Genomic DNA, 24151 nt, shown 5'->3' with positions numbered 1-24151 from the left:
TAACAGGTTTACATGAGTTCTGTTGTGGGACATCTGGTTTGAGAAGATCACCATCTTCAGCACCTGTAACTAGGATCCACTGCAATCCTGCCTGTTACAAGACCAGAGGGGAATGGGGCAGTCCAGGGAAGGCCTTGAAAAGCTTGAGCCACCCAACTGGATGCACCAGAGAGCTGCAGTTCTCAAGCAGTCCGCCACTGATATAGGCAGCCTGCCACAACATGGTCTGCTTTCAGGTGGACAAACTTTGATGAGACTGTCAAACTTATTACCAGCCTCTTTTTTCCCCCTCTTCAAGCTCTTTCTGGCATTTTTTGATCTGTGGTGCATAGTTACATCACCATCACTGCAAAACTAACAATCACCATTGTTGACTTTTCTTTTGAAATTCCAGCACTGCCTGGTGTTGTTCCCAATTGAAACATCACTCTCGTAATCATCTTCATATCAGAAAATGAACCTGGAGATTTTGTCAAAAGATTATAATACAATTGCAAGTTCCGCGGCACCAGGTCTCTTCTGGTTCCCTGACAAAAACTAAATGTTTGAATCAATTAATCAAAAACTAATTGTTTGAATCCCTGGAAATTAATACAACGGTTGCTTCGGGACACCGGTCAGAGACTGATGATATTCCTCCAGCAACTTGACCCTGCCTGAACATCTCGAGTATAACCAGAGCCACGGGACAACAAGGAGGATCATTGATCACGCTATCGCACAATTGCAACAAAGGTTTAAACGGCTGAGTAAGTCTGAGGGCTCTCTGTAATATGCCCAGCTAGGAGTTGCTTCATCCTTGTTGCTTTGTGCACACGGAACCACATACTAATTCAGCAAGGACTGCATTGGGATTTGGCAGAACAACAAAATAAAATCATCAGCCCGTGAGGAAGAATTTGGTAAGCTGGCACGGTGATAGGTGATGGACTATGCAGATGGATTGTAGGGTAGCAAAGGCCTAAGGTTATGGATAAAAGTCTCACGGAGCAGCACTTCCAGTCACCTGCTCACTCTTCATTACTGACACGCACAAAAATCTCCTTCATTAACGATCACTATTACTATTCCACATTGACATCTTCCAATTTCTTCATGAATGCCGTTTGCAGATTCTTTAGTTTAGAAGTAAAGCATGGAAACAGGCTCTTCTGTCTACTGAGACCACGACAAATGATGATATCCCCTGCACTAGTTCTATCCAACACACTAGGAACAATTTACAGTCAATTAACCTACAAATCTGCACGCCTTTAGAATGTTGGAGGAAACCGGAGTACCCGGAGAAAACCCACGCGGTCACAGGGAGAATGTACTAAGTCCATAAAGACAGCACCTGTCGTCAGGTTCGAACTCGGCTGTCTGACGCTGTAAGGCAGCAACTCTACCGCTGTGCCACTGTGCCTCCCTAAATATGCCATGCAGATTCAAGTGTACACTAGAAGATGCTTAACCATGTGAGCGAGATGATGATACAATAATTGCTTTGGATTTACTTGTGAACTGAATGGCAGTGAAAAGTTAAAATGCAACGGAATGTACTCAGCAGAACAACAGCATATGTCCAAGCAGATTAGGAAACAGGGATAAAGAAGAGAGAGAAACATATTGGAACGTTTGTGATAGAGTGGAAGGCAAGAGAGATGAATGGACAAAAGAGATGTTGGAGCAAAGGATGGGGATGCTCAGCAAGTCAGGCAATATCTGGGGTGAAGAAACAAAGGAAGGGGTCCAGAAGAGGTGTAAGCGGGATTCATGAGAACTCTGGGCAAATTTTACTGTCAGTCGTCGAGACACAGTCATATTCTTTTCTCCAGGAAAGAAAAATCAAATACAAGAGGGCAAAGTTTTATGGTGAGAGGGGCAAAGTTTAAAGGAGATGTGTTGGTTAACTGTTTTTTTTCACACAGAGGGTAGTGAGTGCCTGGAACATGTTAACAGGGTGGCGGATGTGGCAGATATGTTAGTGGTGTTTAAACGACTTTTGGATAGTCATATGGAGATACATGGAATGGAGGGATATGAGGTATGTGCAGGTGGTTAACTGATGGTCTTGACATCATATTCGGCACAGACATCATGGGCCGAAGGGCCTGTTTTGTGCTGTACTGTTCTATATTCCATATTCTATATACTGATAGACGGAGTTCCACGCCGTAAATGGACCAACTCCACTGTAAGACATATTGGTCAGGCAGGGATATGTGCTGTGGATGATGTGAAGAGTCTGCAATGAGCTTTAAACGATGCAACTAATATTGGAAACACAGGGAGGAACATGGTGTGGTATTGCTATTCCAGTCTACACACGTTAATTCAAGCCTTGTGGCTATCTTACTGCAGGTTTTACATTTTGTTTTACTGGGAATTAAAAGGAAATATGTTGCTTAATATTGGTCAATTTCTGCCATTAAGGCAGAGATGTGCATTGCAGATGTTGAGAATGTCAGATGTGTATGAATAATAAGCACTTGGAACTGCCTAATCCAATTTCCCAGTGGGCAGGCCATGGGTCCAATTGAATGAAAGTGAGCTCAAAACAGATTTAATACGGTATTTACATGTAAAGGAAAACAAGTGCTCTAATTACCAGGCTTACATTTGGTACATTTCAAAATGAGAAACAGCACTCCGTGCATTTTAAATCTTGTGTGGTAAATTACTTCATTAAAATCTGAGAAGGAGGTGATGTACAACTTTGGCCTCATCTGTAGGTTTGAGCACACATTGAATTGCTTTCACACTAATTGATTCAAGGAATCTTTATATTTATATTTGAAACGCTCTTTTTTGTTCTCTGCACAGAGCTGCCATATCATTTTAACAAGAGACACTCATAGAATTATAATTACGTTGCGCAATTATATATTTTTCAACTTTTTGAATATATTTCCAAAAGCAGGCAGGTGGATGAACGCAGCAGGTCGAGCAACATCTGCCAGTCTAAACCCTGGATAAGGACTGAATGTGGAGAGAGAAGGTAGCCGGTATAAAGAGGACAGGGGGGAGGGATGAGTAGGAAGGGGCTGCAGATGCTGGTTTACACCAAAGATAGACATAAAATGCTGGAGTAATTTAGAGGGACAGGCAGCATATCAGAAGAGAAGGAATGGGTGACGGATCAAGACCCTTCTTCAGATGAGACAGGAGCTGTTGGATGATAGGTGGTCTGAGGAGGGGTGAATGATAATGGGCAGGAGGAGCCCGGTGGGATAGCGCAGGAGTTAGGATCCATATCCCTCCATTCCCTGCACATCCATTTGCTTATCTAAAAGCCTCTTCAACACTTCTGTTCCTTGAATCTCCTTGATCTCAAGGGAATTCCTTCAAGCAGGAGACTGATTTTGTGAAATAGCAATAATTTACGGCATAAATGGCGATAACTGCAATTTCTCCTACAATTGCCGAAGATTTTAATTCATTCAGTGAAATGTTTTTACTTGTAGTTTGTTGTGACTTGCATTAGCTTTGACACTGCCATTGCTCTTTGTTTAAAGGGAGCATTACAAGTCACAATGGAATCAGCCAACAGGACTAAAACGTAACAATGTCAAAATACGCATTCGTGTCACGAAGATGCTGACAGATGTCAAATTCTACAAACATTTTAACTTCATAGTACAGAAGTTTTTGACGCCAAACTGGAGTAAAAAATCTCCTGTTGAGGAAGTGTGTTTACATAGAAAAATAGCCCAGAGGATTTTATACAATCAATATGCAAATCTGTTGTAATTTCAAGGATAATATAAATATTACATTCAGGCTCATAGGGTATATTTTTCTATTTGGAAAAAGAACATTTTAAGAAATATTCTGTTAATCTCTCTCTTCCTTTTTAACTTGCATTTATTTTTTCATCTGCATGCTTGGTTTGGGGGTGAGATGGCATCTGACATGGTTCAATGGCGTAGATTCAAATTACGACATGTTGAACCAACTAATACGTACTCTTTCATTTATCCAAATTACATTTCCAGCTAGCAGCAAGTGCAGTGTCTGATTCTTTTTCAAAAGCAATAAAACAATTATTTTGCTGGTGGCATTTCACATTGGAGGTAACAATGTGCCAAGAAAGGCAGATTAAAGTAAATGCAGATAGCTCTGCAGTTATGTACCATATTCTCATGTATTTTCTCAAAAGTCTCCAGAGGTTTAAAAACACCTTTCCACCTGCTCAGACATAGCCCCGAGTTGTTGGTTCAAATGGCCTTGGGACACACAGAAAAGTTGACTTAGGTTGAAGAGAGACACAAAATGCTGGAGTAACACAACAGGTCAGACAGCTTCTCTGGAGAAAATGTGTAGGTGATGTTTCGGGTTGAGACCCTTCAGACTTCCGGCCTCAATGTGAACCTCATCACAATCTTGATAACGTTACTAATCTATGGTTCTTTTTTTTTTAAATCAGTTTTTGGAAAAGGAAGGTCATAAACTTAAAGAAATTGTGGACTGGGTATTGTGTCTTTTGATTATGTCAAGATGGGGAGACTGTGCTGGTCAGAAGCTTATCTTAATTAACAATAGCCTTTTGACCTTAGATCAGGTTCGCCTGCTGTGCTAGAACACTGAGGTCAACAATAAGCCTTTTTGGGCCTAGATCGTGAATATCCATCACAGAGGGCTGAGAGGTCTGATCCACTTCCCAAACTCTAAGCCTCAGCTGGCAGATTTACCAAGAATGAAAACTAAGGGTGAGATCAATGGAGTGTTTCCAATGTATTTTTTGCACTTTTTAAATATTAAATTCTAGTCTACGTGCCTACTGGGGAGCTGTGGAGTGAAACCCGACAAAATCCAGAATTGCTTATCATATGTACCAGACTTGTCACAGAAAATTATGAGGCCAAATTTATTATTTATCACCAGGGATATAAATGTTGCAATTCAACTATCCAGAGATATTAATCCATGCTTGCTTTAAAATTAAATTGCTATCTACAGATGGGAATACGGTTTATTATTCAGCTGCGTTATGGCAAAGGGTATGAAAGTCCCAGACATGTTTACACAATTAGATGTACAGAGAAGCTCAGGGCAAAGAAATTCCATTATAAACTAGTGGCAGCATTCAGACCAATAAAAGCCGTGACCATCTGTTAGTCTCCTTGGTAGAAAGAATGCCAATACAATTTTTTCCGAAGATATTACTTATAATTCTGCTAGAAGTCTTTATTTATTATGAAAATAAAAGTCTAGGTCTAAATTTGCACACTAACCACAAACTTAGTCATCACAGAGACAGCATTGCACAACAGGAAGACTGTGGATTTTGGATGCGCAGAGGGCTGTACCAATGAGAGAGGGCAGGAGAAGAAATAAGGGCTGGGAATGAAACGCCAGACCTTCAGTAGGTGTGTTTAATTAGGGGTGGTGTTAAAGTTCTTGACCTTTATGTCAGATGTCAGAGACTGACATCGCGTGCTGCTGGAAGGTCATCAACTCGGTGAAAGACGCTCTTTGGCCTGCCCAAGTTTTGCTGACCTCCCAGCGGAGCGAGCTTCCGTAAAGGAATGTTGCCGACTGGCCCGCTGCAGACTGCAAGAGTACGTGCTGAGGGACGCACTGAAGCTTGGTGCAGCCAACGCCAAGGCTCTGTGGGGGAGGACCACAGTCTAGGGTCCTTCCGCTGCTGGACATGGGGGGCAGGGTGTGGTGGAGACGCCCCTCCAAATAAGGGATTCTGTGTAAATTTCTGTGTAAATTTGGAAATGAATACCTGTATCGAACGTGTAACCTCCGCAAATGTCGGATGGGGTTGTTGAAAAGAAGATGTTTTGTAAATATTTATTACTTGAATAAAGTATTTTTTGATATTAAAAAAAAAACATTGTAACAAATAGACAACCACGCTAATCGATTTAAAACACGAAAAGCTTTACCCCCTAACGCCCAGGTGGGAAGTGGCAGAGCCAGCAACAAGCACGCTGCTGACAGATCTGAGCACCCACTTCAGCAATTAGCAGGATACAGCTTCTTTTTATTATGGAGGTGACATGCAGAATCCACAAACAGATGGCTTTACCATATATGGAATAGACCTGCTCCAAGTTAGCTATCTGAACTAAGCTTTCTTTCAGCACAAGTTCGAGTGTTCAAGGTACATAATAGAGGCAATTATCACATTGGTGTAACCAGACATGAAGGCAATTGAGGTCAGTCTGAAGCAGGTTCTCGACCCGAAACGTCACCCATTCCTCTCGTGAGATGCTGCCTGACCTGCTGAGTTACTCCAGCATTTTGTGAATAAATACTTTCATTGTTACATTCGTACATCCAACCATGTACACAATAGAGTCAGTTATCACATTAGTGTTACCAGACATGAAGGCAGTTTTCGCCATTAACAACTTCTATGCAATTAACCACGTACACAATAGTTAAGTATCTCTGCAAACAAATTGGCTGTCTGGGCTTGACTTCTGCAGTACAGACATTTTTTAGCCACATTTTCTTTAGTCAAGCATCCCATCAACCTCTGCTAGGCAAGGCTAGGTAGCCAACTTTATCAGTGGTTCCAAGAGTTTGTTTAGTTTAATTGAACGAAACAGCATAGAAACAGGCCTTTTGGCTCACCGAGTCTGCACCGCCCAACAATCACCACATACACTAGTTCTATCCTACATTCTAGGGACAATTTACAGAAGCCAATTAACCTACAAACCTGCCCTCTGGAATGTGGGAGGATACCGGAACACCCAGAGAAAACCCTCGCAGTCACAAGGAGAATATGCAAACTCCATACAGACAGCACCCATAGTCAGGATCGAATCCGGGTCTCTGGAGCTGTAAGGCAGGAACTCTTCTGTTGGGCCACTGTGCCACTTTGTGGATTGATCTGAGGCATTAATAGCACAAGGTATGTATTGAGCTCTCTCAGCTTGGGCTGAGTTGCAGCATTGGGACTTAGGATGCAATCCTCTGGGTGAGGAGGATTTGGAGACACAGTTAGGGTGAGGACCTGCAGGAGGAATTGTGAAGCAATGATATAGCATTGAGGGACAAGTAAATGGAATCTACCTGAAGGAAGATCCGTGTTGGGTTCAACAATCACTGACTAAATAAAGCTAGTCCCTTTAAGTAGTGCTGAAGTTGGCTTCAGCCATCTTATCAATATATGATTGACCTATGCCATTGACATTAATTTTGTACAAATAGTTTTAAACATGCTTTGCAGGCCTTTTGATATAATTTCCTAAGTCCCGTGAGTGAACACATCATATGCAGGCGAAATTAGTATAAATTTGATATCCTATATACTGTGAGCACGATCACATTATTGGTTTCGTAGCCAAATTCCACTGTATACAGCATTAAAAAAATGGGTGCATGAAAGAAATTCCAGGTCCTTGCCTCGAGCATCAGCCTAGCTTTGGGCACCGCACCTCATAGATCTGAAGAATTAAAAGATAAACAGATGATTTTTTTCATAATAAAATCTTGAACTGCTGCAGCGTCCTTATCATCATCATCATTCACTGTATTATTGATCTCATTGTGAGCAATGGCACAGAGCATTTGATTGTATCTTGAACAAAAGTTTGAACTTTGAATTTTAAGATCCACAACCTTTAATTTGCCACTTTTTAAAAAATCTTTAGCTTTCCCATTAATGAGCCTATATTAACATTCAGTGCCTCTTCAGAATCAGAATCAGAATAACCTTTATTGTCATCCAAAAAACAAGTCTTTTGGACGAGATTTCGTCACCCACAGTCCAACAATAAGAGCAATAAAAATAAGCAATTACACACACAATCACAAACCAACACAAAACACAAAAAAAAGAAATCTTATCGAAAAGAAAATAATCTTATCGAAACGTATAAGATTATTAAGGAGTTGGACATGTTAGAGGCAGGAAACATGTTCCCAATGTTGGGGGAGTCCAGAACAAGGGGCCACAGTTTAAGAATAAGGGGTAGGCCATTTAAGACGGAGATGAGGAAAAACTTTTTCAGTCAGAGAGTTGTGAATCTGTGGAATTCTCTGCCTCAGAAGGCAGTGGAGGCCAATTCTCTGAATGCATTCAAGAGAGAGCTAGATAGAGCTCTTAAGGATAGCGGAGTCAGGGGGTATGGGGAGAAGGCAGGAACGGGGTACTGATTGACAATGATGAGCCATGATCACATTGATTGGCGGTGCTGGCTCGAAGGGCCGAATGGCCTACTCCTGCACCTATTGCCTATTGAAACATCCATCACAGTGAGTCTCCTCCAGTCACCTCGTCACTGTGATGGCCAGAATGTCTTTTCTCTTCCCCTGCCGTCTTCTCCCGCGGTCAAGCTGTTGAAGTTGCCACATTCCAGGCCACGCCTGGAAGAAGTCCAGGGATAGACTTTCCACCGGAGTTGCACTGAACCCCCAGCATCACCTTACTGTGGAAGAGGGTGGATTAAAGGGTAGATTAATCTAAAGACTAAACCAAGTGGGGAATTGCTCTGCTGAAACTCCACTGCCAGAGAGAGTCCAGAATGCAAGCTGTCCTTTGTGCTTTGGTACATGCTGGAGAATGTAAATGCCTCCAAAGGAAATGTGATGAATTATGGCGATAGATAATGCTCTGGAGGTTGGCAACAGCTATTTCTATCCCTCCCCTCAGACATGCACCATATGATAGGCAGATGCGGCTGGGTGCTCAGAAGTAGCTTTTAAATACAGAAGTATGGATTAGGAGCAGGCAAATTTGGACCCTCAAACCTCCTCTCTGATGTAAAACAATCCTGATTGATCTCATTACAACTGCATGATTTTTTTTGTGGCTATTGCTTATCAAGAATCTATCAACTTAGAATAGAATAGTTCCTTTATTGTCATTGTAACATGAGCCATGTACAACGAAATTGTAAAATGTCAGCCAGTCAGTGCACCATTCAAACATTTCTAAAAGCTAACGATACATACAAGGTAAAATATTTTAAAAAAGATAAACAACTAAAATAAATATCATGAAAATAGCACGCATAAACACCCAACCCTACATCCTTCTGTCGATTTCACAGTCTCTTATTATGTATCGCCCCTGCGTTCCTTGGCGGCTACATTTAGTGCCTTTATAGCAGTGGGGTAAAAACTATTTTTAAGTCTGTTTGTCCTTGTCCTTGTAGATCTGTACCGTCTGCCTGACGGTAACAGTTCAAACAGGGAGTGTCCGGGGTGGGAAATGTCCTTTATAATACTCTGGGATTTTTTGATGCAGCGGGAACTGTGTAAGTCCTCCAAGGTAAGTAGAGGGCAGCCGACAATCCTCTGGGCGTTGTCAATGGCCCTCTGGAGCGCTTTCCTCTGAGCCGCTGTGCAGCTGGTGTACCATACGCATACACAGTATGTTAGGATGCTCTCAATGTAGCACCGATAAAAGGACAACAGCAGTCTCTGAGTGATGTTATTCTTCCTGAGCACCCTCAGGAAGTGCAGTCTCTGCTGGACCTTTTTCAGCAGCGCAGAGGTGTTCACGCTCCACGTCAGGTCCTCCTCAATATGGATTCCCAGGAAGCGGAAATCCGCCACCCTCTCCACACAGTCCCCTCTGATAGTTAATGGTACCATGTCCGTTTTATTCTTTCTGAAGTCTATTATTATTTCCTTTGTCTTTAAGGTGTTGAGGAGCAGGTTATTTTCTCCACACCACACTGTCAGCTGCTCCGCCTCATCCCGGTAGGCGTACTCGTCCCCCCCGGTGATGAGTCCCACCACCGTAGTGTCATCCGCAAATTTGACAATGGTGTTGCTGTGGTGGGCGGGGGTGCAGTCATGTGTATAGATGGTGTAGAGCAGGGGGCTCAGCACGCAGCCCTGTGGAGAGCCGGTACTGAGGCTGAGGGCCGTGGATGTGTGATGGCCCACTCTGACTCTCTGGCTGCGAGCTGACAGGAAGCTATTTATCCACATGCAGGTGGAGTGTGGAAGTCCCAAGTCCCCCAGTTTGTCCACCAGTTTATGGGGAAGGATTGTATTAAAGGCAGAGCTGTAGTCCACAAAGAGCATCTTGAAAAGAATATCATAGGCTCTATTTCCACAAGAGGGTTTCAAAGGCACTTGAACTTCAGAGAGAGAGAAAAAAAGCCTAATTTCAGTATTAAATGTGTGACCTCTTATTTTTAAACAGTGATCATTTGTTCAAGATTCTCCCCCGAGAGGAAGCTTTACATCGATCCTGACAAGGCCTATCAGGATATTATACATTTCAATCATCTCTCAGGCAGCGTAGCTTGTACAACCTTTCTTCATAAGACAACATTTCACTCACATAAAATAAACCTTCTCTGAACTGCTTTCAACACATTAACATCCTTTGTTGAATGAGAAGATCCAATATTGAAAAGGTGTGTTCTCACCAATGCCTGATATAATTGAAGCATAATCTCTCAATTGCTGTATTCAATTCCTCTAGCAATAAATGATGACATTCTTTTAGCTTTACCAATTAAGTGCAGAACCTATATTCAGTAGAACTCTGATATTCCACTGTCTGACTACTCGGAAACGCCTATGGTAACTGACTCGCTAGTGGGATTGCTCAGTTCCCTTTCTACTCACCAACCCCTTGGTTTCTGTATAAGAAAATAACTGCAGATGCTGGTACAAATCGAAGGTATTTATTCACAAAATGCTGGAGTAACTCAGCAGGTCAGGCAGCATCTCGGGAGAGAAGGAATGGGTGACGTTTCGGGTCGAGACCCTTCTTCAAGAAGGGTCTCGACCCGAAACGTCACCCATTCCTTCTCTCCTGAGATGCTGCCTGACCTGCTGAGTTACTCCAGCATTTTGTGAATAAATCCCTTCTTCAGACTGATGTCAGGGGGGCGGGACAAAGGAAGGATATAGGTGGAGACAGGAAAATAGAGGGAGATCTGGGAAGGAGGAGGGGAAGAGAGGGACAGAGGAACTATCTAAAGTTGGAGAAGTAGATGTTCATACCACTGTTTCTGTTTTCCCCTTCCACTCAGTGGACCCCAGTTTAGTTTAAAGATACAGTGCAGAAACAGGCACTTCGGCCCACCATGTCCACGCCGGCCAGCGATCCCCACACACTAACACTATCCTATACACACTAGGGACAATTTACAATTATACCAAGCCAACTAACTTACAAACCTGCACGTCTTTGGAGTGTGGGAGGAAACTGGAGCACCAGGGAAAACCCACTCGGGTCATGGGGAGAATGTATAAACTCTGTACAGACAACACCCGTAATCAGGATCGAACCTTTGTCTCTGGCGCTACAAGGCAGCAATTCTATCGCTACGCCACAGTGCTGCCCCAGCTCTTACATTCCCTTTCAATTCTCTGGGGCCCCAATTCTCATGCTCTCTTTAATTCTACCTGCTTCAAAATTCATTATAATAGTGTTATATCTTTTAAAAAGTGTTGAGGTATTAATATATTTAATATCCAGTAGTCTAGAAAATCTGCCTGTTTGTCACCACCAGGGTTGCAAAGGTGCCACATTATGTGTTTTTCTGTATTACCTTTTGTAACACCTAATTCCCAATCCAGTACCATTTAGTTAATATCCTTCAGTTTATTTTTGCTGCCAAAATGGACCACCAGAAAATGATCACCAGAACCTGCAAATGCTGGAAATTTGAGCAAAACACAAAGTGCTGGTGGAACTCACTGTGCCAGGCAACACCTGGGAATGGGAAGATGATGTTTTGGGTCAGGACCTTCTTCAGACTTCAAATAATACCACATTATACTCAGTTTATCAGATTTATGATCAATCACTCAACCTATCAATATTCCCTTTATAGAAATCTCAATAGACTTTCCTACCTATGTTTATGGAACGGGCAAATTTAACAAACATAGCTCTGATCCAAACCTGCCTCAACTACCTCCTCTGTCAGTTTGTTCCACATCCCCACCACCCTCTATGTGAAAAAGTTGTCCCCCAGGTTCCTATTCAATCATTTACCTCACACCTTACTCCCATATCCTCTGGATTTCCCTACTCTAAAAGGGTCTACTCTATCTATTTCCCTCATGATGTTATCCACCTATAAAATCACCACTCACCCTCCTGCACATCGAGGAATAAAGTCTTAATCTCCCCAAAACCTGTAGCTCAACCCTTCAAATCTAGTTTAGTTTAATTTAGCTTATTGTCACGTGTACCGAGATACAGTGAAAAGCGTTTTTGTTGCGTGCTAGCGCCTGCCAGCAGAAATACTATACATGATTACAATCAAGCTGTCCACAGTATACAGATACGGGATAAAGGGAATAACATCTAGTGCAAGGTAAAGTCCAGTAAAGTCTGAATAAAGATAGTCTGGGGGTCTCCAATGAAGTAGATGGTAGCTCTGGACCACTCTCTAGTTCGTGATAGAATGGTTCAGTTGCCTGATAACAGCTGGAAAGAAACTGTCCCTGAATCTGGAGGTGCGCATTTTCACACTTCTGCACCTCATGCTTGATGGGAGAGGGGAGAAGAGGGAGCACAGGGTGAGGGTGAGACTCGGACTTGACCTTGATTATGCTGCTGAAGCACTGGCAACATCCTCATAAATATCAAAAAATTGTGACGTCAGCACTGATCCCTGTTGACAATGCACAAAACATCTTGCCAACCAGAAAAAAAGAGACCTATTTATGCCTATTATTTGTTGCTTGTTAGCCAGCCAATTTTCTACCCACTCCAATATGTTACCTCATACAACACGAGCTTTTATTTTCCACGGTAATCTTATCAAATGTCTTCTGCAAATCCAAGAATACTAAATGAGTATCATGCTAAAATTATGGTTGGAAAATGAAGTGGGTGAAATTCCTGTCCTGGTAATGTAGTACTGCAATAGGGACAGTGAAATGTCAGCTTTGTGGTTCAAAGCATGTACACTTGTTGTCATCTTCCCCAGTATTTCCTTATGTGACTTGGCCTCAATTTTTACCTTAATGTTGTTGCTGTTGGGCATGTTTGAAGAGTCATTAAGGTGCTAATTTGTGGTTAGCGTTTTATATTTAGTTGGATGTTCACTATTTTTCTATGCAGGACTTTGCAAGCAGAGTCTACGCCTGTAATAACAATAAGAGTGAGAATATGGGTGCAAGAAGATACATTCCACCATACAAATGGGTGCTCTTGTGGGCAGATATAATTGCAGCAATTAAAAGGCTTTTGGATAGACACATGGATATGTTGGGAATGGAGGAATATGGATCATGTGCTGGCAGAGGAGATTAGTTTCACAGTGTCATGTTCGGCACAGACATTGTGGGCTCAAGAGCCTGTTCCTGTGCTGTACTGTTCCATGTCCCATAACGCCAAGGCCTCACTTGTGTGTCCCACCAAAAGTCAGAAAATTTAAATTCTTGCTTCAGCACTTCTTCTTCAATTAAAAAAGCTGGACTCTATGTTCACTATTAGAAGAACAGCAAACCTCGAAATATTAGATTTACCCCACCAAGTGTGCACCAAGCAGCAACAAGCACTCTCACATCGAGACATTAGAAATGTGCCATAATTCAAAAAATGCAGAGCCTCCACACTGTTCCAATCTCTAAAGAACATAACCATTTGCTCTGTTGTAATGATTTCAATTCCCATGACATCTGTTCTTGAGACCAATCTATACTGCACTTCCTTCTACACACATAGATAAGACCATTGTACTGACTTTGCTGAGGAATCCATCAATGTCACCTTCACTGAGCATAATGTACATTATGGGTACAAATTAGTGCTGAATCTGGGTGCATCCCATTGTTTAAAAAAAACGATTGTATACAATGTGCTAATTAGCTGAACCAGCCTCAGTTAATTTCTTTTGTAATAATGCCAGAAAAGTAAACCTCAACAGTAAAATAATTACCCACAACCTGAATAAATTATGCTGAAACTTCCTTCATTTGGAATTGCACACCTGTCTCTCCATAATGTAAATGTTCCTTTATAAATAACACAAAATAAGCAACACTCATGACAGCAGATTATCGAGTCTTAATAGAGCCTTACAGCATGGAAACAAGTCATACGACCCACCACAATGCTCAGCCATCAAACACCCATCTATACTGATCCCATTTCCCCTCTTGCATCCCACACAGCTCCCGCCCCCCAATTCACCTTCCACATTCACAAGTTATAGGAGTAGAATTAGGCCATTCGGCCCATCGAGTCTACTCCGCCATTCAATCATGGCTGATCTCTGCCACCTAACCCCATTTTCCTGCCTTCTCCTCATAACCCTTGACACCCGTTCTGATCAAGAATTTGTCTATCCCTGTATTAGAAATATCCATTGACCTGGCCTCCACAGCCCTCTGTGGCAATGAGTTCCACAGATTAACTACCAAGTAACCACCAACCCACATATCTTAGATACGTGAGAGGAAAGTTGTGTAAGAAAGCAGGAGGGCAGGAGAAATCACAGAGGGGGAGGCAGGAGAAATCACAGAGGGGGAGCAGGAGGGCACAACCACAGGGAGAGCATTCAAACGCCACACATGCAGCATCCAAAATCTGCGTCAACCCCAAATCTCTGGAGTTGTGGGACACCAGGGCTAACCACCTTTACCTGTCATTTTGCTCTCCTTCATTTAAAACAATAATTGGAAAATTGCAGCATATCCAACTCCCTGGCCTGAATGAATTAGGAATTCAATCTGTTCCAGACAAGAAGTAAAGTAGACTCTGATGAACCATTGATATTGAAAAGAAATATGCCAGGCCAACTTTCTGTTGGGCATCTTGCACCACTGTTGGTATTGAATTTGACCCTCTCCAAGCTTGAAGTCCCCAACTGATAAGCAAACTCATTTATTGCCTAGAAATTGGATTTATTAGTGTTCTTTTAATGTGCAACACATATTGAGGCAATTTAACACAAATTAGATCATGCAAGTGATCATATCCAGGTAAAATAGAATCCATAAGAAAATTGGTACAGGCTCATCCACCTGTGATTTACCTGAGCATCTTTAATATTCTTCCCATTCAAGTATGCACTCAGTGAAATCACCAACACTGCATGCAATGCTTCTTCCCTTGCCAGCATGACCACCCAAACTTTCAATGAACAGTCACAATTCAACCAGGATTTCTTCATATTATTTTATTGCATTATGTCTGTATAAAAGGACATGTTTCCAACAATGGAAGATCTGGTTGTGAAGAGTTAGGTCTCACTGCAGATTGTTCAAACACCTTCCAAAGTTCAAAGGGTGTGCTTCGAAATAGTCAGTTATTGGCATACTGAATCAATGGGGGGCTCTGTGATGAACCTGCAGCAGCTACTACCTTAGTACTACTTACCTCTGTACTATTATGCCTATCTTCGGTTTAAACCAGCATCTGCATCACCATCCGACACTACTAAGCATGTGTTTGGCAGTAGCGGAAATTGCTTGTTAACAGTGCAACACTTTATAGCATGTTCTCCTTGTGACCATGTGGGTTTCTTAAGCAGTCCTTCTGGATGTCTTAGTTCTAACCCAGTTTTATAAGTTCACAGGTGGACACCGAAGCCAAGGTAGTAACTGTAGACTCTTCCGCAGATGGTGTATGTGAAGACTGACAGGGCAGATGGGTGAGTAATTTATGAGGTGGTGCGCTCCTTCCTTAACTTAGACAGGGCTTCACTGTGTTCCTCAGGTCTTCATCTTGAATGTGCCTCGATTTGAAGCAGTCATGGGCCTGTAATACCCACACATCAGTCTGGATACTGCATTTCTTCAAGGACACGTTGAACACTTCCTCAAATGTTTTTCTTTATCTTCCTGATAATCTCTTCCCGTAAGAGAGCTCAAACAACACTTCCACATTGGAGTGTGTCAGCAGGCAGGTGAAGTATCGGTCTGCCTAATGCACTGCTGGGTGCTTTGATCTAAGAGGAGGCCAATGTTTGATTGATTGAAGAATACAGCATGGAAACAAGCCATTCGCTCCACCATCTACTGACCAAAGCTCACCTGTTCATACTAGTTCCATGTTATCCCACTTTCGGGTCCACTCCCTATAGTTGGGGCAACGTACAGAGACCACTTCACCTGCAAACCCACATGTCTTTGGGATATGGGTGAACCCAGAACACCCAGAGGAAACCCACATGGTAAGAGGCAAGAGATGCAAACTCCATGTACCCAAGGTCAGGATCGAACCTGGATCACATTTGCCGTGAGGCATAAGCTCTATCAGTCGCAACCCTGTTGATTCACATACCCTCCAGTGAATTTGGAGGATTTTGTGATCACTTCCTTGGTGATATTTTCCAATGCATTGAGAAGCTTGCTGTAAATAGTTCAGGTCTCAGAAGCATATTGCAAGCGTATTGGCATACTAACCTCACTCAGATTACTAAGAAGCACGAAGGGACTGAAGAATGTTAGCAGTTACACATTTGACAGGACTGGCGAAGAGAATAGTACCTACTCTGCAGCCTAAGGGTGAGTAAGTGCTTCAGTCAATGTGCAGCGCTAATGCATTTGTAAAGAATACATTTATGATCTTCCTAACACATTGCAATCAGATCAATTCTTTCCTCACTGAAAAGAGATGAAATGAGAAACCTCAGTATGTTGTTAAAAAACCCAAACGGGAACAAATTATCAACAAATAGTTTATAACTTCATTCCTTAGTGGGACATGGAATGCAATTGCTGGAGGATTATTCCACATGTGTTGATGCAATATATAATTGAGGACACTGAGAATTATAATAAAGTCCGTGGAGTAAAGCAGAATTTTGCAACAGAAGCCGAGCTTTGTAGAATATATATACTGTAATTTTTAGCTTTTCCCACAGACTGCAGTTCATATTCCTCTACGTCTGGTACAAACCCCCAGATAATTTGTTTCAGTTATCAGCTATTCTACTGGAACTAGCAACAAGAAACAGGCTTCTATTATTTAGCTCTAGCTGTCAGGTTTCCCCAGTTACTCAATACCCTAGTGGAAATTCTGAAACCAGAGCCGGGCAAGTTCAGCAGCTATGAAGTTCTTCTTGTGCTCTCATTAATCACTTCTCTGCCAACTGGTATCTTACCTGCAGATGTAATTTGTCTTGCACATTTCAGCCAAAGACAGGCAATTTGGCTTCTCCTTGTCGTAGTATGAACAAATAGGCACAATCGTCTGCCGTCTCCGCTCCGTGCATGCCATATCCCTGCAGGAGCAGTACAGCATTCCGTATGTGTATTTGGCAGGGACGCGGTCAAAGAATTGCCGGAGGGCTCTGTGGCATTTCCTCCGATTGCAGATCTCTGATGCGGAGACACGGGATGTGCAGGGCGAGATGTACAACGATCTGAATTTTTTGCAGTTGTCGTTTAAGTTGCAAGCTTTGGCTGCATCCAAACAGCTGTTCCCCTTCGAACCTATCGGTTCTGCACCTAATGCAACACACACAAAAAAAATGCTGTCATGTACACAACTTTGCTAAATGTTTTGCCTGTTTTTGATGCCAATGTGCCATTTTCCAAAAGCTAGTGATGTTATTTGTTTTCAATATTGTTGCAGGTAATTTGTGATGTTGGCAGCTTGCAATCCTTTGCATTGGATGATTGTTCAACGTAAAGCCAATCACCTAATGCTGAGGGACACAAAGTGCTGGAGTAACTCAGTGGGTCAGGCAGCATCTCTGGAGAACATGAATAGGTGACGTTTCGGGTCAGGACCCTTCTTCAGACTGATTGTAGGGGAGGGGGGAGAAAGCTGGGAAAGAGGAGAGACAGGACAAAGAGTAACAGGTGGACACAGGCAAGTGACAGGGGGGTGTTGATAGGCAGATGATTGCAACAAAGATCAGAGATTAAAGCAGAAGGTATGAAGCAGAAGGATAGAAGAGTCACAAATTGTGAAGCTTCATTAAATAATATAGGTGGAGGGGGAGGGGAGAAATAGGTGCATGTCCAGGTGGGGCACAGGCGATAGGGTGGGAAGAATGGGGAGTATGGGGGAGAAAGGAGAGGGGACGGGGTTGTTTGCGGTCACCTAAAATTGGGGAATTAATTGTTCATACCATTGCGTGATAAGCTTCCCAAGTGGAATATGAGGTGCTGTTCTCTGAGTTCTGGGACACACTGAATTTTTTTGTAAATACTTGCAGTGATGAAACATTCTTTAGTCCTAAGAGTTTGCTTGTCGTTGCTACTGACCCAATTGCATCTGTCCACTCCTGCATGCTTGAAAAGGAAAAAAAAATCTCGGAGCTATGGGGAACGGTGGGAGCGGGCCGAATTGAGTTAGTTATTCAGTGCTGAAAAAGTCATGCTGATGCCAGAAGATATATCATTCATAAAGTAGAATAAGAAACATGTACAACAGCAGGTCTGCTTGATACCTTCCAGGCACTTAGATTACAATACTATGTTCAAACAGCCATTGCAATGTGCTGCTTACCAATGGTTTCCATTCAGGTTTGCATTTGTTACTGAAATGTTATCATTCAAAAATCATGAGGCAAAGTTGCCCCTCATGGCACTCCTATGATTACAACAGATATTGTGAATCCACGCATTTGGCAGAGAGCTATGTGTGCCAGGATTGTATCGCTGGCCAGCAGACAGAGATATTCAAAGGTCTGCAGGATTCATTAGCACTAATGGATGCCAGTACAGGGAAGATCAGCTGAGCACCCTCCTCTTTGCTATATTACTGTACATCCCTATTCATTTTAATACTTAATTGGGGACAGGAAGTCTGGGACAACTCGGAAGACAATGATTATGATATTGTATTTCACTTTATAAGTAGAGATGGATTGTTTAACATGGAGAGAATGCATCCTGTAAAAGCCTACCAGTAAGCTTCCACATTCATATCATCAGGAACTGGTTATTCCCATCCTCTGCACGTCATTTTGGCAATGTAATACGCATTGACTTATAGAAAGTCACATTGGAAGTTCTATAAAGCACAACACACTAGTTTGATTAACTCTGGATCTTCATAGACCTCGACAGCAACTACCTCCTGATCTGATGAGAGTTAGGACCTTCACTGCATAAGGCACCAAGTTGAATATCTAGGCAGCTTCTCACCTATTTCAGATGGGCTTCTGATATCAGATTGGGTGATTGCTTTGCAAAATGTTTTAATTCAATCTACAAGGGTTATCCCAAACCTCCCGTTGCCTGTTATTGATTCTCTATCCCACACCCACGCTGAATTCCCTGCCTTATGGCTCCTCGACCATCAGGCTCTTTAACCATGCACAACACTAACCACAATCCTAGCTCAGCAACAATGATCTACTGTGGACTTTTTTGATTGTACTACAGACTTTAGTTTTGCACTATTATAGTTTAGTTACCTAGTATTACTGATTATTAATTTATTGTCATTAATTATTATCTATTTATTTGTTCATGTTCATCAGTGATAGGAGCAGAACTAGGCTATTTGGCCCATCATGTCTACTGCGCCATTCAAACCTGGCTGATCTATCTTTCCCTTGCAACCCCATTCCCCTGCCTTCTTCCCATAACCCTTGACAGCCGTGCTAATGAAGAATCTAGAATTTGTGGGCAGTACGTGAATGGGCCTGTGACCCTGCAGCAAACAAGAATTCCATTGTTCTGTTGCCGGTACATATGACAATTAAACATACTCTTTCAGTGAAGCTTAACGTCCAGGAATAGAACCTCGCCTTCCAATTTAGCAAATTATAGTCTTCAGGGCTCAACAATAATTTCAATACTTTGAGACAAACAAACAATGTTGTATCCAATATTTCCAGCACTCTTCCAGTACTTTCAGATATCACTCTTGTTCTTCTATTTGCACCGCCCAGATAAAGCTTTCATTATTTGTCAGGTTCCAACACTACTGACATAATTCAGCCCCTCCTGATCAATACCATTTCACAAACCTTCCCTTGCATTCTTCCCCTTCTCTGCAAGTAAATCTTGTTTTATCTCCAATTTTCCCCAAGTTTGGCAATACTTAATTGACTGTCAATACTAAATCTGTTTCTCTTTCTGAAAATGCTGGTTAGAATTCTGCTTAGAATTTCCAGCACTTACTGTTTTATTTAGGATTCCCTGGTCTGTGGTATTTTGCTGTTATCTGTCCATTGTGATTCTGATACTGTGCTGTTCTCTTTTGTTTACAGCTTAATAGCCTAAACATGACTGAGCGTTGCAAATCAGGTGTCATGATCCTGACCGACAGGTCAACAAGAGTGAATCTCAGTGAAGGCAATCAAGGCTGCATCATTGTCCTGGCATTTCTTTAAAATCTTCCTTGCTTCAATATTGCACCTCATCTCGAACAAACTTCTTGGGAGAATGGAACTAGTGAGAATTAATGGGAGCTGTTCAACATATAGTCATGATTCTGCAGAATTATGAGCCTGTGATTCAAGATTCAAGATAGCTTTATTTGTCATCCAATATTGGACGAAATTCAGTCACCCACAGTCCAACAATAAAAGCATTAAATAGGCATTAAAATTACACAACCCCAAAAACACACAAAAAAAGAAACATCCATCAAAGAAACATCCATCACAGTGAGTCTCCTCCAGTCCTCTCCTCACTGTGATGGAAGGCCACAATGTCTTTCCCTTCTCATGCCGTCTTCTCCCGCGGTCAGGTTGTTGTGGTTGGCCTAAGGCGAGTCCCAGCCGCTCCCGCAGCCTCCGAAGACGGCCGGCTCCGCCGATGATAAGTCCGATCCGGGCGGGCGAACACGCTGCTGCTGTTGCTGCACGTCGGGGCGGTCGTGGCTCCCGACATTGAAGCCCCCGCCCAGCAGAGAAAAATCTCGCGGCATATTTTAGGCCGCGCCGGACGGTGAAATGTCCGCGACCCAAGCCCCGCGATCCGGGGCGGGCGAACACGCTGCCGCTGCCGGAGCTCCCGACGTCGGCATCCACGCGGCCCGAGCCTAAGGCAAGTCGCAGCCGCTCCCGCAGCCTTCGAGGACGGCCGGCTCCGGTGATGGTAAGTCCGGTCTGCGGGCTCTGCGAACCGGAGCCCTGGAGGCCGCCAGCTCCAGGAGTTGGGCCGATGGTAGGCCGCAGCAGGAACGGAGACAACACCCAGAAAACAAAGGTAGGGTCTCCGTTCGGAAGGGACACCTATTTACAATTTTACAGTTCCCCCCCTCCCCCCCACATACACACATAGTACACAAACACAAAAACACCACATCACAACTACAATTAAGACAAAAAAAAACAACAAAAACACAAAGACAAATGGACCGCAGGTAAGCCGCAGCTGCTAGGGCAGCGCCGCCATATGATGAAGCTATATTAGCTTATGAGCTCAGTGATGAAGCTATATTAGAAAAGTAATGCTTGCATCTGCAAGCACATGGAGGCAAAGCTCCAAGCCACTGCCGATGCATATGAAAGAGTGGGCCTTGCACTCAACAGATGCAAGGTTAAGGTCCTCTACTAACCTGCTTCACTGAACAACATTGTTCTCTCACAATAAAGGTTTGTGGTTGGATCCTGGAATACATGGACATTTCCAAGGCAGACATTGCTAGCTAACCTCATAACTTCACCACTGAGGTTCGGATGATCTTCACCACCTCCTTCAATGTACTAAACATTGATTCAATGAAACATTGAGAAAAGGATTATTTGAAAATCAAGTTCTCAGACAACATTAAACTCGGGATCTACTGGTGGATGCAGACCATCCTCTGATATGCTTCCTGCATCAGGCATCTCAAGGCACACAGAAGATACCACACTACACTGTCTAAGTAAAATCCTCCAAATTAACTGGATGGATGAGTGAACCAACATCAATGGCCTTTCCTGGACCAACATTTCCACCATTGACTGCCAAATTACATTGGTCATTTCCAAGGTGCAAGCCGCATTATTTACATACCTGACACTAGCCTTCTGAAACATGCATCATATTTGAGCTCTGTCACAAGAAGTGATTTCCAGATGCACATTAAAAAAAGCTTCTTGGAAGACGTATGACATCTCCACAGACTCTTGGGAATGCCTAGAACTGCAAAATGCACTAGAACACACAGGATCACAGTGAGAACTATGTAACAGGAGCACACAGAAAGTGCACCTAACAAATCACTCACTTGCCCAACCTGCCAGGCCTCCCCTGCCACCTCTGTGGAAGATCTGTAGTTCCCACATAGGCCTCATCAGTCATCCCAGCATCCACAGCAGCACAATGGAACCAGGTCACCATTGCTCCTGCAGAATTGCCTGAGAACATAGTATGTGCTCGTGATCAGATGTAACATCCGATTTTTACCTACAAATTGGGGGCTTGATCCTATCTACAGATGCTGCAGGACTCAGATATGCATGTCATGGCAGCCTGTCAGCAATTTCAGTTTCATGTCCAGAGATCCGTGCTTTAGGTTAGCCACAGGTTAACCACATACACGGTTAACAATGTTAACAAAGTGGTTGAGGTGCATGCCTCACCTAGGGGTGCCAACTATCTCACTCCCAAATAAGGGACAAGGTGACGTCCCCGCCCCGCGCCACACGTGACCTCACCCAGCCAGTGGCCACATGCTCCCGCTCCACCAATGCTGGTTGCCCGGGCCGGGAGGCGGGTTGCTACGCAACCTCCATTAGGCAGCGCCAAGGCTTCCGAACCTACACTGTCTGGGCCTACAATGGCCCCCGGGCCGACACTGTCTGGGCCCACACTGTCCAGACCGACAATGTCCGGACCTACGGTGTCCGGGCCTACAGTGTCCGGACCTACAGCCCCCCCCCCCCCGGGCCTAATACGCGACAAGGGCGGTCCCGTACAGGACAAACCAATTTAGCCCAATATACGGGATGTCCCGGCTAATACGGGACAGTTGGCAACCCTAGCTTCACCCCAACTTGACCCCAAAGGTCCATTGCTGGCTGTTCAATGCTCAGATGAAAAAGCTGGAGTCAGTAGTAGTAACCAGAATTGTTATTCCTGCATGTTCAGCACAATGTAAAAGATCAAGAGCTTTCAATTTGTTCGATGCACACCACTGAAGCAAATGCTGTGTCTCTGGGACATTGCAGTCTATAAACTGGCTGCTGTGTTTCCTGCACAACAACACAGAGCACACTTTAAAGGCACTTCTTTAACTAGTTTTAAATGTTTTATATTTACTAATCAGTTATGCAATGGAGGGGAATGGTGAAAATGAAGGATGAATCCTTTACGGGAATCAAATTCCATCCGTGAAGCTTTCACATTAGACAGAATGCAGGGCTGTCTTGTGGTTGCCGGCTGGTTTCCATGGGGAAATTAAGGAGTTTGTCCTGACAAACAATGTGCGTTTCACCTGCTTGAAGCTTTGAAAATTCTGATTGTGAGATTTGACAGCTATCTGCCCTTGTTTGGAAGGGAATAGTGCGCTAAAATTTCACAGTACAGCCGCTGACAATATCATCCCTGACCTGGGACTAGTCTAAAAGTCTTGCTGTAGACAGCATATTGCTATCAATGTTTCACAAACAATAGTCTCCCCAGTTTAATCATCTCTGACAAGCCAAGGGATGCATGTCTTTGTCTCTACCTACAAATAATTGGGTAAAGGCAGGCATGATATGATTCTCTTAGTTCATTATCGTAGCTCTAATCCTAGAAAGTATAATGGCATGCCCAGAATGCCATGGTTACAGATGAGCTGTAGGATATGTTTTTAATAACTGGGGTGTTTATCCCTTGTTGCCCATTGAATTCAGTTTTACCAGAGTTGATGAAACGCTGCCCAGATGTCAAGAGTAATCACTCTTGTTTCACTGCTGGAAGTCAGTTCCTTGATCCATGTGTGAACTGATGCAAAGATGATTCATGGGGCCATCTTGTCCTAGCAAAACCTAAACTGGGCACGGCCAGCATGTTGTTGGTGAATAGATGCCATTTGATAGGACTGTTGATGGCAGCTCCCATCATATTGTTTGTAAGTGAGAGTGGGCAATGATTAGTCAGATTGGATGTGTCCTGTTTTTTGTGGAAAGGACAAATTTCCGGCCTTATCGGGTAGGCCCCCGTGTTATAACTGTATTGGAACAGCTAGGCGCGAGGCATGGTAGATTCTGGAGTGCAGGCCTTCAGTACCACAGCTCAGATGTCGTCCTGTTCTAGAGCTCACGCTCTTCTCAGTGCTCACAGCTATCTCTCCATATTATGTGGATTCAATCAAATTGGCTGAAGATTGGCTCCTGTGGTGTCAGGGATCTCAGGAAGAAGCTGAGATGGATAGTTTGCAGTACAT

General features: G+C 43.2%; 1 protein-coding gene across 1 annotated transcript in view; it reads right to left on the bottom strand.

Moving 5' to 3' along the window:
• LOC144601380 (GDNF family receptor alpha-1-like) overlaps nucleotides 1–24151 on the bottom strand; it is a 177529-nt gene that overhangs the window by 28249 nt on the left and 125129 nt on the right. Inside the window, exon 4 of the mRNA XM_078413450.1 lies at nucleotides 16986–17331. Coding sequence (XP_078269576.1) covers nucleotides 16986–17331 — 346 coding nt within the window. The remainder of the gene's footprint in view (nucleotides 1–16985; nucleotides 17332–24151) is intronic.

Source organism: Rhinoraja longicauda, chromosome 16, assembly GCF_053455715.1.
Source record: "Rhinoraja longicauda isolate Sanriku21f chromosome 16, sRhiLon1.1, whole genome shotgun sequence".
Taxonomy (NCBI): domain Eukaryota; kingdom Metazoa; phylum Chordata; class Chondrichthyes; order Rajiformes; family Arhynchobatidae; genus Rhinoraja; species Rhinoraja longicauda.
This window is presented reverse-complemented; position numbering and strand designations above follow the sequence as displayed.